Source organism: Tachysurus fulvidraco, chromosome 7 (genome assembly GCF_022655615.1).
Source record: "Tachysurus fulvidraco isolate hzauxx_2018 chromosome 7, HZAU_PFXX_2.0, whole genome shotgun sequence".
Classification (NCBI taxonomy): domain Eukaryota; kingdom Metazoa; phylum Chordata; class Actinopteri; order Siluriformes; family Bagridae; genus Tachysurus; species Tachysurus fulvidraco.
In genome coordinates this window covers 20,845,698-20,864,751 of record NC_062524.1, presented here as the reverse complement: position 1 = coordinate 20,864,751, position 19,054 = coordinate 20,845,698, and the positions used below count along the sequence as shown (strand labels likewise).

The window sequence follows — 19,054 nt, the reverse complement described above, 5'->3', positions numbered from 1 at the left end:
TCTGCTTCCCTGTCATTTTACCAACGTGAGGAGTTTCTATTCTCAGACCTATACACCTGCCTTCTTCCTTTTCTCTCTCTGTCTTCGAACAGCCCATGTGGATGAGTTGCTCGCAGTTAGTGAATGTGGTTCAAAAATAAAAGAAATTAATAAACAATGTCATACTGAAACAGATAAAAAAAAATTTGCACTCAATGAATATCGCATTAGTAATTGTGCATGAATATATCATCCTTTACTATTATTATCCCTGACGTTCACAAAAGAATTCTTTCTTATATCTGACAAAAGAATATAATTAATGACATACTCGCTGACGAAACTAGGAGGGGTAATGTGCAGTTTGATTGGTCAACGCCTACGAATATATCTGTCAGTGGTGTGTCAACTTGTCACTTTGTCGCTGAACAAGTATGCATGAACATCTGAGTGAAAAAGAGCACAGGTAAGAATTCAGTCTTATCTTTCTTTCTTGTCTTTTCATTTTCAATTCATTTCTGTTTATATTTAAAGACTAGCTTTGTATCTATTTGTTCATGAGTATTATTATAATAATGCACAGAAAAATCAGTAAAAATGTAAAATTTATTTTAAAACTAAAGAGTTTATGTTCTGGTATTTTGTAGGGCCAGGCAGGCCTGGGATGCTGCTCGGGAAACACCTATTATTACAGATGAGCTAAAACCGCGCAAGTTTGTGTACTTCATCCAAATCATAATCTGTACTTTTGTGGGAATCTTGGTGTTTGGACTTGCCTTCTTTAGCAAAGTAGGTTTGATATAAACAGTTATATATCTAATATGCATATATTTTAAGGCATTGGTATGTGATAAATATGTTGGTTATTTCTGTCTTTATCATTTCAGGCATCTCTTTTGCTATTAATAAACCTTTGCAGCAATACATCAATCACCATAGAAACCAAACCTTACGCTTTCCTCTTCATTGGGTGCCTTCTAATTGCTCCATGCATTTTACTGTTGATCAAAAGCATTTGGAAAATTACTTTTAAGGACTCAAAAACCCCATCAATGCAGACATTGCTATGGGTAAGTACTGACCATAATTCAAATATATAGGATATTTATGAGCTTGTGAAATCAAACAAACACCCTTAAATCTAGCACCCTAAATTTGTCTTTCAAAATGAAGAATATTTACATTTTAAAACGTTTCATCTTATTCATGACTCAACAAAAATTATTTTTAGGCCCAGCTAAGCTAGTGTGATCCATAGATCGAATATCTTTGCTCTGAGGGAACCCTAAAAAATAAAGGTTGTATGTGGAATCCTTCACCAGAGATTTCTAGAAAAGCGCTTTATTTGCTTTAATTACAATTTCTATTTTTCTCGGTAACCTGTTGGTTCGAGTTAAGTGCGTGTGATTTAAGGACATTTATTTCATTATTAAAGCTAATTAGCAAATTATCAGCTTAGAGCTGTAAAAAGTTGGCCCTTTATGTAGTTAAAGTTAAAACATGGAGGCAGGTGCAATTGCAGGTGGAACAAGTTTTATTAATACACTTTGAGACAATTCAAAACACTAGGCAGTCAGGGAACTGAAAGAGATCAGTAACACAAAGTCTAAGCATTAAACAATCTATGGCTGTAAACGAGTTGCTTGCACTCGTGAGGATACAGCACTGAAACTCCACTCCACTAAGTACCATGTACAAATAATAACTACCATCCTACTTTCATACTGTATGATTTAGTTATATGAGAAACTGCTTTCCTGTACAGTCAGTCTGTTACATATGAACAGTCCTTTTTGTACAGAAAACTAAATGGAAAGGAACTAAATTTAATGGCTGGACCAGTAAGATTAAGGAGTAAGATGATAAACATAGGACATAGTGTTTAAAGTGTGATTACATCAAAATAGAAGGCAAATAAGGATGTAATTTTATTTTATCTTTGTCCCTGACCATGACGGTTATGCTCAAAGATATATGTTCAGACTCCTAAATGTTTTTGACTTATAGAAAAAAGCATGACATGTGTAAGATCAAAATGCCCATCATTGATGTTGTTTATGTTGCCAGAGAGATCCTCTGTATTAAAAGTACATTTGTTGGATAATGCTTATTAACTGTCAACTATGTAGTATCACAAAGGTTGTTTAATTTATTGCCTGAGACTTTAATGCATTTCTGTGTATTTTGTATTACTGTTTAATTTAATTTTACATCAAATTGCTCATTTTTGTTCAGATTGTTGCAGTGGAAACTTTGGTGGCTCTCGGCTCTTCCGTCCTTACCCTGGTCTCTATGCCCAGATTTGACATCCTGACTAATGTGATGCTTCTGAATGGCATTAGTACATTATCAGCCATCCTGCAAGTAATCGCAAATGCAGTCGCACACGGAAGGAGACGATTCATTGCAACTTCGTTAGCCGCTGTCATTTTCTCAATTGCAGGTTTTATCTTCTTTGTTGCTAACTACCTTAGAAAGCAAGATGGAGACAAGGACATAGGGCTATTTGTGGGTTTAGCCATAGGAGGCACTTTCCTGGTCTCTTTGAACTGGTGGGAAAACTACGCCACTCTTTTCAACATCGTCTTCTTCCAGAACACAATCCGGGACATCAAAAGGTCCCGAAACTTTGTGAACATTGTGGCTAGCTTGGTGCGAATCGCTGTGACCTCCACTGTCCTTGGTGCTTATGTGAAGCTCTCGGGACAGGACTGGTCATCAGTGCTGAAAGTCGAAAAATTTACTGAAATTCTCGTCTTGAGCCTCTTCGCTATTCAGGTTCTAGCTTCAGCTCTGTGTCGCTACATGACCGTGGTTGCATGCAAAATGCACGCTGTGCGTCGCAGCTTCCTTATTCCCATGATCTTCACTTCTCCTGCCATGGTGGGGGCCTTCGCACTGGCTATCTGGATTCCAGTTAACTATCAACAGGTAGAAATAATAAAAAAATAAGATTAAAAATGCTTTATTTAGATACAAATTGACGGAAAAGGCGTTAGATATACAAGGCAGATAAAGTCTATCTTACTCTAAAAACTTTGTTTAAGCAGTACTTTTGCAATTCTTTCTGCAGAATGCTTCATTTTCTGACTACTGTAGCACCTTTGCGATTGTGCCAAAGCCAGGACTTGACGTTGTGAGACTGTTGGTGAGTGATTTAACTCGTGGCATGTGTCACCATATCTCGGACAAGGATACTGTAGTGGGATTTGGTCTGCTTGGATTGTCCTTGGTGAGCTGGTGGCTCGGTCTGGTGCTCTGCACACTCTACATCTGGTTCTTGAACATGGGACGTATTGCCAGGACGAAGGACCTCTTTGTGTGTGACATTTATGAAGCAGCATTTATTGATCAGTCCATGCTCCTGAACACCAGGTTCGAGATTGTGCTTCAGCCAAAACAAGCCAGGTAATTAAATGCTTAATATAGGACAATTCATATTGATGTATATCATCATCTGGAATTAACAGTCCTACATTTTCACTAATAGGGAACAGGAGAAGGTGACCATCTACCTCTGTGCAACCATGTGGCATGAGACTGCAGATGAAATGCTGAAGATGATTATCTCAATGTTCAGGTATTCTGATGGTGAAAAAGACCTTTTATGTGAGAACTTCACAGATCAATCTTAAATAAATGGTTTCTCTATTTTTTTTTCAGGCTGGACAAATTCCGACCAAAGAAAAACCAATTTAATGATGTTGTTTTTGAGTCTCACATTTATTTCGACGATGCTTTTCTGACCAAAGACAACAAGCGATGTGTCAACGAGTATGCCGAGACCCTGGTGGAAGTCATCAGAGAAGTTTATGTGTAAGTGAATAATCTATGAATAATCTTGTAACATGTGTGTGGATTTAGGAAGGAAATAGGGACAACTCAGCTGGGCTCATTGTTTTTCTGTTTGTATCTTTTGCGTTTTCTATCATTGGGTCTCGCACACACAAACAGACAAACGCGTGCATGGGCATGCATGGATGCACACAGCTCATGCACAGTGGCTTCTATGCCATGCTGTCCTTTAATCTCCTCAACATTGTTCCCTGAAACAAAAAACACTTAGAAATCACATAAATCACCCAGAAAGGTGAATGAGCACACTCATTCATACTACACATTTTCCCAACTCCACTCTCCATTCACAAACTCACTGCTATATACCCCCGCTGCTAACTCAGGGGGCTGTCTGGCCTGCCACAGACTCCCCCTGATGAGACAGGAAATCTGTCACATCTCACCTTATGCCCCAATTAAGAAGTACATTGGTTAAATCACTCAGGGCCTGCAGGGCTTATGTGGATTTCTTCTTTCTATGCATGAATTTGAAAAAATGATCTAGAAGATAGACACACAGTCTGCAGTAGAAACTGCTACTATACAGAGCAGGAAAGTTCACATCCTACAGTGTTGAAACACTAATTACACACACACACACACCCAACATGATTCAGCAATGCACGATATAAGGAATTACATTTTTGTGTGATGAGGACAAATATACAAAAAATTGTTTTCACTATCATTTGAATACACTATCATAACATTTTAGCAATGTGCCATACGATACTTCAATGATACTGAAAATGACACCTGCTATAGTCATCTATCTTTCTTTTCTTCGTACTTATTACACATCCAGCAGGCTACACCAGGTAGCCATCTGACTAATAACTTTCAAAACAGAAATGGGAGAATTGGGGGTTAATCCTGTTACTCATCTTAGCAGCATAATATTTGCTATTATGTTATATTGCATTAGTTTATATAGTTTCTCTGAGCTCTTCTTTTTCTAGAACTAACTTTTACCATTTTGAATCCTAGGTTATTTGGTATGAATATTACAAATATTTAAAAAAAAAAATGCATAGCCTTTAATTCAAAAATGCTGATGTGGTTCAGGCAGAAATTGAGTCATCCTTGGCACTGTCCATATAATAATAATAATAATAATAATAATAATAATAATAATAATAATAATAATAATAATAATAATAATAATAATAATAATAATAATAATATAATAAGAGAGTGAAGGGATGGTCTTGATGATTCAGGGGAGCTGTAAGGACTCAGTGACTGCGTATCATCCTCACCTCCTAGGTTTTCAGCATCAGTGTAACACTCTAGAGTGTTTGGGAAGAGGTGAATAAACAGGAGGCAATTTAACTTCTCTCTTTTTAGCACTTTTCAGCACAAAAAACGCCTGTTTTACTTGGGCTCTACGATCATACACATGCATCGGTACTTTTTATATATATCACAAAAGGCAACCACAAATACAGTATATGTAACCATATGCCTAAAACACCATTGTGGCTGCAAACGACCTGTGCAAAAGTATTAATATACTAAATAATAATGTATTATAATTATTATATTTTTTTTGTAAGTTATAATAGGAAGCACATCTGGCCTGTCTGGATATTTTGTTATATTATTTAATAATCATAATCATAATCACACCTGTGTTGCTTTACCTGCATTTTTATAATTGGAATTTGTGTGTGTGTGTGTGTGTGTGTGTGTGTGTGTGTGTGTGTGTGTGTGTGTGTGTGTGTGTGTGTGTGTCCTGATTATATACAGCATATTCACAGAAGATAGCAAAAGTGTATTTAGGAACAGAAAGCTGCTTCCAGACCAGAAAATCTTCCAGACACCGTATGGCTGCCGGCTGCAGTACACACTTCCCCATGGCAACTTGCTATTTGTTCATTTCAAGGACAAACACCAGATCCGCCACAAAAAGAGATGGTCTCAGGTGAGCTGCTGCAGACTTCTATATTTCCTGAAACATTTCCTCCACAGTAATCATGCTTAACAATTGTAGCATGCTGTAATGTTTCAGGTATACACTATACCAGTATGACTGCATACCATTATGTTTTAAAATGATTCCATTACTGGATTCATTCTGGGTGTAAATGTTAAAGATGAAGAAGAAAAACAGTTTTGCAAAAAGCAAAATAATATACTATTTTATGAGTTTTAGATAATTATATTATATAAATTACAGAGGCTAAATTTGAGGAAAATGTTTAATAATCAATAGTTTTTTTAGACTTTAATATTGCAATACTGTGTAAAAGTAATACTGTATAATGAGAGTTTCATAACACAATCCAACTGATCAATAATGAAACTTGTTGGCAAGCCTTTTTGTTTTTTCTTAAATATATTGTGTCTATTAATTATTGCAACCCTACAAAATCCACATTGTCACTATGCTTAACGTATCCTACTTACAGGATAATTGTAATTATGCTTCTCTTCTTTTCACTAAAGATCATGTACATGTACTACCTTCTTGGCTGGAGGCTGCACAAGCAATACTATGAGATGTACCTGGAAGGGGATGAGCAGCTGACAGTTATTGAAGACCAATTAAAAGTATGTGTGATCATCCTAAAATTACTGAATTAAGCCTGTCTCGTAATCTAATCTAAGAAGAATTTCCTTTCTCCTCCAGAAAGCCAAGGAGAACACGTACATTCTGGCCCTAGATGGAGACACAGATTTCCAGCCTTCAGCCGTCATGCTTTTAGTGGATCGGCTCAGGTTGTACCCTGAAGTGGGAGCTGCTTGTGGCAGGATCAATCCCACTGGCACAGGTGATTAATAAGAAGAAGAAGAATAAGAATAAGAAAAAGAAGAAGAAGAAGAAATATCAAGAGGTTGTGAGTTCATTAGACTTACTGGCAAATCTAAATATGTATCTCTGGTCAAATGGTATTATGCTCATACTTACAAAACATGGGTGGAGTCCAAAGTGGGTGTGATATTCTAAACACCTCCAATGCAGTGTGTTTTGGTTAGAATGGTGTATTCATATCAGACCACATACATATAGAAGCAGATGTTGAAGCCATATAAATGCATTTATATCCCAGTTTTCCTCTGTATCTCAGACTATGTGAGTTGCTGTACTGCATCTTGCTGTTGTTTTTGGTTTTGTTAATGACTTGTTGATGACTTAAGTTGCTGTTTCATTTTTTTGCTTTTTTTTTTGTTGTGTTTTGTACTTATAGGCTGATGTAGTAATCTAATGGGATGTCATTAAAAAAGCATATAAACACTGGCCAGCAATTTGGTCCTTTGCCAATTCCCACCAGTAATCTGGCTCTCCCTTATCATGCTATCATCTCTGTTTGGTAAAAGCTCTGTGTGTGTGTTGCAGGTCCGATGGTGTGGTATCAGAAATTCGAGTATGCTGTGGGTCACTGGCTGCAGAAGACAGCTGAACATGTGTTCGGATCTGTGTTGTGCAGCCCGGGCTGTTTCAGCCTGATGCGTGCAGAAGCACTCATGAGTGACAATGTCATGAAGAGATACACAACAAAAGCGACTGAGGCGTCCCATTGTCTACAGTATGACCAGGGTGAGTGACAAAGCGCAAAGACAAAAGAGACAAAAAAAAATGACATTAATCACTGTACATACTCTTAATACATATATATGTAGTGTTTATCCACGTGCAGCTTGTATGTTCTGCCTCTGTGTTTGCAGGTGAAGACCGCTGGCTGTGCACACTACTCCTGCAGCAGGGATGGCGAGTGGAGTACAACGCTGCCTCTGACTCATACACTAATGCACCACAGGAGTTCAAGGAGTTTTACAACCAGCGGAGGCGCTGGGGTCCGTCCACCATGGCCAACACTCTGGATCTTCTTTCCAGTGGCACTATCACCGCACAACTCAACAAGTCCATATCACGGCCCTACATTCTGTACCAGACTTTCACCATGGCTGCCTCAATCTTGGGGCCAGCTACAGTCTGCCTCATGATTGCAGGTGAGAGTTTAGATGCTGTTTATATGCTAAGACCTGTTTCACCATTTCTTTTCAGATCCATTTTAATCATTTAAGTCTATTTAGCACTAGCATTAGACCTCTGTTGTGGAACACATCAGTCATTCGGGATAGATGTTATAGATGAATAATAATTTATTTTTAAACTTTAACATTTTTATACTGTTTCTATACTTATATACTTTTTGTTTCTATATAGTGAATTTCCCCACTGTAGGATCAATAAAGTTAATCTTATCTTACTTCTGCTTTGAGACAATGTCAACTGTTAAAAGCACTATACAAATAAATTGAATTAAATTCAGTTCAATTCAACCTTAACCATCACTATATAATGCTGTAAGCAAACATAAGGAGTTTAAAGCAGGAAATGACCACTAAACTTAATATCTTTTCAGCGTTGAACATCAATAACTTTTCCTTCAGGCACTGTGAATATAAAAATATAGACATTACAAAAGTTTGAGAGACTTAATTTTTGACTGACTTCAAAAGTTCAATACTTTGAAATGGTTAATATATGTTTATAAATGTTTAATGTATGGTTACCTCTAATGTATTGTGAAGTTCTTTGAGTTGCTCTGAAGTGTCAGTGCAAAACCAGGAATATTACTCCAGGAAGATAATTGATTAGTGTAATGAATCCACTGACAGTAATAACATTGATCTCCTGTACCATTCCTTGCTACCTCAGGTTAAGTTAAATTCATTTCGTAAATGAAACAATGAAAATTAGTTGAAATAATAGAAGGTTAAGAGCGGGGGTGGTGAGTTTGGACAAAGTTTAGATGTATATCAAAAGATAGCTTAATTCAAGGTATAAGTTTGAAAAAGATAGCAAAACAGATTTTAAGACACATTTGGCGTTGTGTTAAAATCACCTCTCTTCTCAACAGGATGCTTTACGTTTGTTCTGAAAATAAACGCCAACGTTGCTCTTGTGATGGCAGTTGTTCCTCCTGCAATCTACATGGTTCTCTGCTATTGTCTTGGCCATGCAAAATCAGACTTACAAATCAGCATTGCTGGTGTCATGAGCATAATCTATGCTTTTCTTATGACAGCAACCATCTTATCGATTATAGGTAAGTGAAGTTTGCTTTTACTTCGAACCTTTGCTTTTATTCCAATTAAAAAGCTATGCTGTAATGCATTGTTTTGATTAAAAAACAAAGAAACATGAGCCTTTACTTGGGCCTTTAGGAATTTACATCTTTTCATGTACTATTGTTAATAAGAATCACTTCTGCTCTGTACTGCACCATCCATGTGCACACGTTGTTGGTCCTTTATTTTAGATCTGACTGTTATCATCTTTAGCATTTCGTAACAAAAGGTAAACAATTTGCAGTGTCTATTAATATTGTAGTGTGACTGTGACTGTTTTAGTATTTCCCCAATAAATAATACAGGGCTTCACAAAATTCTCCCTGTATCCGTGTGGGTTATATCTGGGTTGTTCAGCATGTTTAAATTACTGATAAAATAAGATAAACTCTATGTAATACTTTAATCAGGAGATGGGTGGCAAGCTTGGGACAACTCAGAAAGGAGCTCGTCAGGACTTTGAATCGAAAATCACTTTGAGTTTTAGTGATTTTATTTTATTTGCACATGTATAGATGGCTCATTCTTCCCATGGCTCTTGTCTCTCTCCATTTTATCCTTGCTACTGCTTATTGAAACACAGAACAGTTGTTAGAATAATCTTGAACAGATGCCTTGACATTTACCTTTCCCAGCTATTCTACTAACTATTCCCAAACTGGTACTTGACCACAACCCTGCCTCCAAAACATCAAATAATCCATACAGTTTGCTCAAAATTTATATTGTACATATTTCATACCAAAATTCATCTTCTTATCTGTGTTTTTATGTGTTTTCAGGGGACATGGTATTGCAGCAGACTTTCATGACCCCAAGTGGCTTGTTCTTTATTGGCATAATCGTCATGTACACTACCACAGCTCTTCTTCATCCTCATGAGTTCCATCTTATCATCTTTGGCTTTCTTTACATCATCTGCATCCCCAGTGGCTACCTGCTACTGGCAATTTACTCCATGGTCAACATGAATAACGTGTCATGGGGCACTCGTGAATCTGGCAACCAGACCAGTGGACCTGACCAGACCACAGCAAAAAATGTCAAGTGTCAGAAGCTGTTCAAAATATGTGGATACAACTTTGAGTTTCAGGTGAACAAAGAAGAGAAGGTGAAGAGTACACTGCCAGAGAATGAAGCCCTTCTACAGAGTGTTGATACCAAACCTAAAAAAAAGTAATATATGTTTAAAAATAAATAAATAACATTAAATAATATTAACAATTTTATGGCTGATTAATCCATTTTAGCCAAACTACTGTGGCTTAAGTGGCTGAACACTAAATGAATGTAATTTTGTTTTTTCAGACCTTTCATTGATAACTGTGAGTAAACATAAACTTTTGACACTTTTATACATTTATTTTATATAACAGTTCCACAGAAAATTAACAAAGATTTTTTTGGATAGATTTCATTGAACAGTTGGCAGAACGCTCCGGTGACCTGGCTCTTAGGGAGGACAGATTTAACTTGGTGGGTATTACCATTGTTTTTTCCAAAAGATCAATCGATATGCATTTTATCTTGGGACACAGATGCCTCTATTTTTTTTACTGTACTACCTTTTCTATAGCACCGTATAAATTAGGTTATTGTTAAATTAGGTGCTTACTGATAAAGCAGAATATTCAACTGACATTTTTTTATGGTTTCTGATTCTTTGTTATGCCAAAATATCTTCAGTGCCTTACATAAGTAATACTTGCCCTAAAACCTGCCTTAATTTCTCAGTTAGTTCATGGTCTGATTTTTGACTGTAAGATTTTACACATAAACATATTTGTTTTATACTGGAATATTTATGGTCGTCCTGTTTGAATCAGAGGAACTATATAGAAACTATAATGCCCCAACTTCCCAAATATCAGGGCTTATCAGGGACATCTAAAATCAAATACATTTTATTTCAGTTCTGCTCTACAAAATATAGAAACCTTGTAGTGTGCACTATGTAATGAATTATTAAATGTGTGATGTTAATACAATGTCTACTGTTTCCTTTTTTGGCTATTCATCACGTAAAATTAAATACTGTAGCTGATGGCTCACAGAACACAATCCTAATCCTTTTTTAAAATTCATTTATTTATTTGTTTATTTGTTTATTAGGAAGAAGGAAAGTTTTGGAAGGACCTAATTGAACTATACCTAAAACCCCTAGAGACTGATAAAAGAAAGGAGGAAAAAATCAAAGCAGATCTTAAAGTTCTACGTGACAAGGTTTGTCAATGGGAAGCTGACATAGTTAACCTGGCCTGAATAATACGTTTCTCCCTTTTTCCACATTGTCCCTATTAACAATTTAACAATTAATAAAAATTTTAAATTCTTGAATAAACTAAAGTCAAATGGCAGTTGCTTTGTCAAGGACGCTTGAAAGATCAACCACAGTATATTGGTGTATTTTTGAATATTGTTTGTTCAATAGCCTGGAATTTTGTATACCTATTAACTGAAAAATGCCTAGAAGACATCAGTCTAGTAAGAATATTTGAATAATGAAAGGACACAGCAATCTTGTCTAATAATCTTCTCTAAATTTTCAGGCAACGTTTGTGTTTTTTATCTGTAATGCCCTGTGGCTTGTGGCTACTTTCTTTCTGCAAGCCATTGGCAGCGCAGTGAGCATCAAGATCCCTAAAGTTTTTACCAATGGAACTGTTGACCCAGCTGGACAGATATTTATCGACCCCATTGGACTGATGTTCCTCTTGAGTTTTGCAGGCCTCCTTCTTATCCAGTTTTTAGCTATGCTGTGGCACAGGTACCTATAATACGTATCTTGTTTTCCATTATATTTAAAAGTGCTCTGAACGATTACTATGTAACATGTACATGTATGTTTTTTCATTTAGAATCCAGACTTTAATACACTTCATTGCTTATACTGGGACTGAGGCCGAGGTTAACAGGAACATGAGAAATCAAGCTTTGGCACTGATCTCTGACAAAAATGATGAAAATGTAAGTTTGACAGTTTTATGAATGCCTTGGAACGATTTAACATTGTAATATGTTTCTTATCTATGATAACATAAGCATTTAATAGGTTAATTTCTCTCTTCAGAATTTTCTTTAGGAGGAAATTAAATTGACTAAAAGCCTCGAAGTGGATGATGCAAAAGATGATATGTACTGGGAAACTATTTAGCAACACACAAACCTGGCAAACCTACAATGCCAACTTAATGTAATTGAAAGCAATATATTTTTCAAATACTGTTTAATAACTATTTGTTACTTTTCTTCTCTAATGATTGTTAATATTATTATTATCATTATTATCATTATTATCATTATTCTTATTTATTTTATTCTTTTTGTTGTATATATTTTATTTCTGTATTTCTGTTACAAGACAGATCTGAGTCATTTTGCATGAACACAGCAAAAATTATTGTAAATTGTCCTAGACTGACTGACAGATCATAAAAATGTTATTTTGCAATAAATCACTGCATATAAGCACGGTATGTCAACAATTCTTTTAACCACACCTCTGTACTACTTATACACCTCACCCAAAATTTAATGTCACGCAAATGCTTCATGTCGTCATTAAGAGAAAATGAATCACCTGGATTGAAGATAGAAATCTACAGTTGAGCCCTTTGTAAAAATGAATGCAATTTGCAAAACCAATAGAGCACATGTGGCATCTATTTAAATTAAATCCAGAATGTTTTTAGATTACTGAAGATGAATATTATATTATGAAGAGGATTAAGAAGAGGATATATATATATATATATATATATATATATATATATATATATATATATATATATATATATATATATATATATATATATACACAGTGCCTTGCAAAAGTATTCATACCCACTGAACCTTTCCACATTTTGACATGTCACAACCACAAAGAAAAATGTATTTTATTGGGATTTTATGAAATAGACCGAAAGAACGTGGCACATAATTGTGAAGTGGAATGAAAATTATAAATGGTGTTCAATTTTTTTTACAAATAAATATGTGAAAAGTGTGGTGCGCATTTGTATTCAGACCCCTTTACTCTGATACCCCTAACTAAAATCCAGTGAAACCAACTGCCTTCAGAAGTCACCTAATTAGTAAATAGAGTGCACCTGTGTGTAATTTAATCTTAATATAAATACAGCTGTTCTGTCAAGCCATCAGAAGTGTGTTAGAGAACATTAGTGAACAAACAGCATCATGAAGACCAAAGAACATACCAGACAGGTCAGGGATGAAGTTGTGGAGAAGTTTAAAACAGGGTTAGGTTAGAAATTAATATCCCAAGTCTTGAACATCTCACAGAGCATTTGTACAATCCATCATCCGGAAATGGAAAGAGTATGGCACAACTGCAATCCTACCAAGACATGGCCGTCCATCTAAACTGACAGGCCATGCAAGGAGAGCATTAATCAGAGAAGCAGCAAAGAGGCCCATGGTAACTCTGGAGGAGCTGCAGAGATCCACAGCTCAGGTGGGAGAATCTGTCCACAGGACAACTATTAGTCGTGCACTCCACAAATCTGGTCTTTATGGAAGAGTGGCAAGAGGAGAGCCATTGTTGAAAGAAAGCCATAAGAAATCCCGTTTGCAGTTTGCGACAAGCCATGTGTGGGACACAGCAAGCACGTGGAAGAAGGTGCTCTGGTCAGATGAAACCAAAATTCCAAATATTATGTGGCCAAAATTCGGCCAAAATTCAAAACATTATATATAGTGGAAACCTAACACTGCACATTACCCTGAACATACCATCCCCACCATGAAACATGGTGGTGGCAGCATGCTTTTCTTCAGCAGGGACAGGGAAGCTGGTCAGAGTTGATGGGAAGATGGATGGAGCCAAATACAGGGAAATCTTAGATGAAAACCTGTTAGAGTCTGCAAAAGACTTGAGACTGTGCCGGAGGTTCACCTTCCAGCAAGACAATGACCCTAAACATACAGCCAGAGCTACAATGGAGTGGTTTAGATCAAAGCATATTCATGTGTTAGAATAGCCCAGTCAAAGTCAAGACCTAAATCCAATTGAGAATATGTGGCGAGACAGAATCGCTGTTCACAGACACTCGCCATCCGATCTGACTGAGCTTAAGCTATTATGCAAAGAAGAATGGGCAAAGATTTCACTCTCTAGATGTGCAAAGCTGGTAGAGACCTACCCCAAAAGACAACTGTGTTGGTCTATCACATAAAATCCTAATAAAATACATTTTTGTTTGTGGTTGTAAAATGAAAATGTGAAAAAGTTCAGGGGGGTATGAATACTTTTGCAAGACACTGTATATACACATATATGTGTGTACATATATTCAGGGCTTAAACTGAAGATTTTTTGTCTTGACACATGGTTTAATTCTCTCCTAGAATGGCATAATGTATGCGTGTGATATTTAATTTTTCTTTATATTGGATTAAAAAGCGATTTGATGTTAAACCAGTCAAATCAGCACTTCCACAGTGGAGGCTCCAAACAACAGATATGTGTTTGCCCTATTGTCAGGAGATTGTGAGTTATAATCTGTGGATTGTCAAGAAAATAAAATACTTTTTAAATGGGAAGGATGGCATTACTGTCTCTATATTCCCAGTAAGAGTGACAATAGCCAGCAATGAGCATTAGTGACCTTATGACTGAGTAACGGGGCTAGTGCTTTTCTAATGCTTTAGTTCTTTCATTTAATTAATATTGTCAAAATAATAAATGTAATGTCATTGGACAATGCAGAAAAACTAGTTCATGCCTGTGTTACCTCTAGATAGCATTACTGCAATGCCTTACTGATGGATGAGTGTCATTGATTTTAAGTTTGTGTTATTTTCTGAAGGTGTAGTGATGTATTGATGTAGTGTACTTCCCAATAATATGTGTTTAGATTCATGTGTCATGGAAGCACGTGCTAGCTTGTTTCACTTGTTAGTTGGCATGTGTTAAGGGAGTTCAAGTTTGCTTTAATGTGAAATGCAATGACGTTTTTCTACAGAGGTACACACCTTTAAATAGCATGCATCCAACATACAAATCAGAATAACAAAAAGACAGCAGCATCAGTTGAAATTCACCTGTCCAACTATAGTCAAATATCAAACTCTTTCATTTCCAAGATCCTAGAAAAGTTTTTGAACAGAAATTATGTACATATCATATCTACAAATAATAATATGTAATAATAATTTATGTACGAGTTAGGATTGAGTCATATCTTAGTACATAGAGAGTGCTGGGAACAAACCTCAAGTCTTATTGGCTGATTGCTATCAGTTTGAACACATACACAGTCAAAGTTTGGTGTTTAGCAAAGTTCTGTTTAGAATAATTCATAAACATGGTATTAGCTTTCACTGTTGTACTGATGGCACATAGTTGTATGTTTGTAGCAGCTTTATTCATGTAGAGGAATATGTAAAGGACATTAGACAGTGGATGCTTTTAATCTTCCTCCTACTTACTGTAATTCTGACAAAACAGAAGCACTTTTTTCATGGCCACCTGAAGCTAGAGGTAAGATTTCTGATTACAGTGTAACTCTGGATGGCATTTCTGTTTCACCATGTGCAGCAGTAAAAAAGCCTGGTGTGATTATTGACTCCAGTCATCTGAAGCTCATGTAGATACTAACACTTTGTATAGCCTATTTTCATTTAAGATATATTGCTAAGATAAGAAATATAACGTCATTACTCAATACAGAAAAACTTCATAGATGTGTTAACTCTAGATTGGATTACTGTAGACACTGTTGCCCCAGTCAGATTACAGAAGGATAGAGATAAAACACTTGCACCATGGTATAATAGTCATACTCACACCCTCAAGAGAAAAACCCGTAACCTCGAACGGAAATGGAGAAAAACTAAATTAGAGGTGTTTAGAATTGCGTATAAGGACAGTATGTCCAGCTATAGACAGGCTCTAAAAGCTGCTAGGGCTGAGCACCTGAGCAAACTCATAGAAAATAACCAGAACAATCCCAGGTTTTTATTTAGCACAGTGGCTAGTTTAACAAAAAATCAGAAATCTGAACACACTATTCCATCACATTTCAGTAGTGAGGACTTTATGAGATTCTTCACTGATAAAATCGAAAGTATCAGGAATAAAATAGGTGACGCCCAACATATGAGAGCAACCAGTGACACAATCTTACCTAAGGCTTTACACAGCTTTACAAGTACAGAACAGGAAGAGTTAGATAAACTTATTACTACAGCTAAATCAACAACATGTTCACTAGACCCCATCCCAACTAAATTACTGAAAGAAGTGTTACATAAAGCTGGTGAGCCTCTTCTTAATATCATTAACTCCTCGTTGTTCTTTAGGTTACGTCCCGAAGTCTTTCAAGTTAGCAGTTATTAGGCCACTCATCAAAAAACCTAACTTAGACCCTAATGAACTATCAAATTACAGACCTATCTCACACCTTCCGTTTATGTCTAAAATACTTGAAAAGGTTGTGTCTGTTCAACTGAGCTCCTTCTTACAGGAGAGCAACATCCTTGAAGAGTTTCAGTCAGGTTTCAGGCCCCATCATAGCACAGAAACTGCACTTGTTAAAGTTACAAACGACTTGTTCTTAGCTTCGGACCAAGACTGTATGTCACTATTAGTTCTACTTGACCTTAGTGCTGCATTCGACACTATAGATCACAACATTCTTCTAGATCACTTACAATATTACACAAGTATTCATGGTCAGGCTTTAAGCTGGTTTAGATCCTACCTGTCTGACCGATACCATTTTGTAGAATTAAATGGTGAATCCTCCAGTTTACTACCAGTTAATTATGGGGTCCCTCAAGGATCAGTTCTAGGACCTCTGCTTTTCTCTATATACATGCTTCCATTAGGGAACATTATTAGAAGACATGGGATTAGTTTCCATTGTTATGCTGATGACACACAGTTCTATATCTCATCAAAACCAGATGAAATAGCCACAGTGTCCAAATTAACTCAGTGCCTTAGAGAGATAAAAGACTGGATGAGCTGCAACTTTCTATTGTTAAACTCCGATAAGACTGAAATACTACTCATAGGTCCAAAAACCAGTGCACATAAACTCTCACAACTTAACTCCCATTTAGAGGGATGTACTATTACAAGTAGCTCGACAGTGAAAGACCTCTGTGTTATACTAGACAGTAACTTGGCTTTTAAAAATCATATCGCTCATACTACCAAAACAGCCTTCTTCCACCTTAGAAATATTGCCAAGCTGAGAAACATCCTGTCTGTATCTGATGCTGAGAAGCTAGTTCATGCGTTCATGACCTCTAGACTGGACTATTGTAATGCATTACTAGGTGGTTGTCCTGCATCTTTAATAAATAGGTTACAGTTAGTCCAAAATGCAGCTGCCAGAGTTCTCACTAGGACAAGAAAGTATGACCATATAACCTCAATTTTATCAACTCTACACTGGCTACCTGTTAAGTATAGAATTGACTACAAACTGCTGCTACTTACGTACAAGGCTCTTAATGGTTTAGCTCCCATGTATCTAACTAGTCTTCTAACACGTTACAATCCTTCACGCTCTCTGAGATCACAAAACTCAGGGCTTTTGGTAGTTCCCAGAATATCTAAGTCTACTAAAGGTGGTAGAGCATTTTCTTATTTAGCTCCCAAACTTTGGAATAGTCTTCCTGATAGGGTTCGGGGCGCAGACACACTTTCCCAGTTTAAATGTAGATTAAAAACTCATCTCTTCAGTCAGGCGTACACATAATACATCCCATAATATCATGCACCGGTATATCAGACCAGCACATTTTTATGAACAGCAGATATGTTAATCCCTTTCCACTGCTTCTCTCTTTGTACCCATCCCGAGGCAGCCAGACACTGTACCAGCTCCCAACTTCCTCTGTGGGACGAAGCCTTTGGACGTCCACTGAGCCGAGGCCGACTCTAAGAATCCTGAGACATCTCCAGTTAGACTCTGTGGTACTCAGGAGATCAGAAGTCCTTGAACCTCACACCAATACAACATTTAACTGACTGTATATTACAATCACACCGCCAGTGTCACCCAGATGAGGATGGGTTCCCCCTTGAGTCCGGTTCCTCTCAAGGTTTTTCCTTGCCACTGCTGCCTGAGTCACCTCAGACTTGCTCATAGGGGAATAAATACATACACACTGTGAACTATATACATCTAATAATAATCTAGAATTTTTATTCTGTTAATTCTTATTTCTTTTATTATTCATTATTTCCTTTATCATTAATTATGTTTACCTTCTGCTCTGTGTTTATGTTCTGTAAAGCTGCTTTGAGACAATGTCTACTGTAAAAAGCGCTATACAAATAAACTTGAATTGAATACTGTAATGCCTTACTGACTGGATGTTCCAGTAAATGCATATCATCGAGAAAATGATCATACATACATGTAAATACATAAATGTAGACACCCGTTGATTTGATCAATGATGTCTCAGTCTAGAGGAACTCAAATACTAACCAATTAAAATGCAAAAAAGTGGTCACATGACACACAGGGGTCCATTTTTACTTCTGCTTTCAGCATATGTGTACATGTCTCAGGGCCCCATATTTTCTCATATGTTTCATAGGAAATCACAAAAAAGTGCGTGTTGCCAACATGCATAGGCCCAAATCAGGCATTCTAGGATGGAATACATTATCTAAATGTATTTGTCAATAAGACTGTGTAGTGCAAGGTTTACAATCCTCTTATTTTCTATGGCACTTCAAAAAATTAAAAGCACAAATGACAGTTGATGTGAGTGAGGATGAGGCAAAATGTGGTATTGAGGAAGATGAGGTCACAGTGACAATTCAGGAAGGGATAGATTGAAAGTGAAGACTGAAATAAGGATGAAGAAGAAAGTACCACAATGGTAGAAAATTAACAGGAAGAAGTTTAGAAATATGGGAAAGCTGGTGATGGTGAAAATAGAGGTACTGTTGCGAGGAATTGCTTCATCATGAAATGCATTATTAAGGAAGGAGATTTTTGTGTGTATAAGCTTGTGTACATGCAGGTATTTGTGTGTATATTTGCTTACTTGTAAAGATAAGATGCATAATGGGATAAGGTTTTTTAATGTTTACCTTGAAACAACATTGATTGTAACGGTTTGATATGATGATAGGATGATTTGGTTATATTTGTGTTCCTAGATGGTT

General features: G+C 36.5%; 1 protein-coding gene across 1 annotated transcript; it reads left to right on the top strand.

Annotated features, from left to right (window-relative positions):
* Positions 1-385: 385 nt before the first annotated feature.
* Positions 386-12,363, top strand: LOC113660776 (chitin synthase chs-2-like). Its single transcript, XM_027174561.2, has 20 exons — positions 386-445; positions 627-768; positions 867-1,049; positions 2,215-2,910; positions 3,053-3,387; positions 3,470-3,559; positions 3,643-3,795; positions 5,566-5,740; positions 6,265-6,369; positions 6,449-6,590; positions 7,157-7,357; positions 7,486-7,770; positions 8,685-8,873; positions 9,678-10,071; positions 10,204-10,220; positions 10,307-10,371; positions 11,008-11,118; positions 11,445-11,662; positions 11,754-11,862; positions 11,966-12,363. Exons 1-20 carry the CDS (start codon positions 414-416, stop codon positions 11,975-11,977), a joined length of 3,654 nt encoding a protein of 1,217 aa, XP_027030362.2. The 5' UTR covers positions 386-413; the 3' UTR covers positions 11,978-12,363.
* The last annotated feature ends 6,691 nt before the right edge of the window (positions 12,364-19,054 follow it).

What these genes read in the sequence shown, in the direction of transcription:
- LOC113660776 (XM_027174561.2), top strand. Translation starts at nt 414, where the DNA reads ATGCATGAACATCTGAGTGAAAAAGAGCACAG. An exon ending in GTCATCAGAGAAGTTTATGT is followed by an intron (nt 3,796 to 5,565) that starts GTAAGTGAATAA and finishes GATTATATACAG; the next exon opens with CATATTCACAGAAGATAGCA. An exon ending in AACCATCTTATCGATTATAG is followed by an intron (nt 8,874 to 9,677) that starts GTAAGTGAAGTT and finishes ATGTGTTTTCAG; the next exon opens with GGGACATGGTATTGCAGCAG.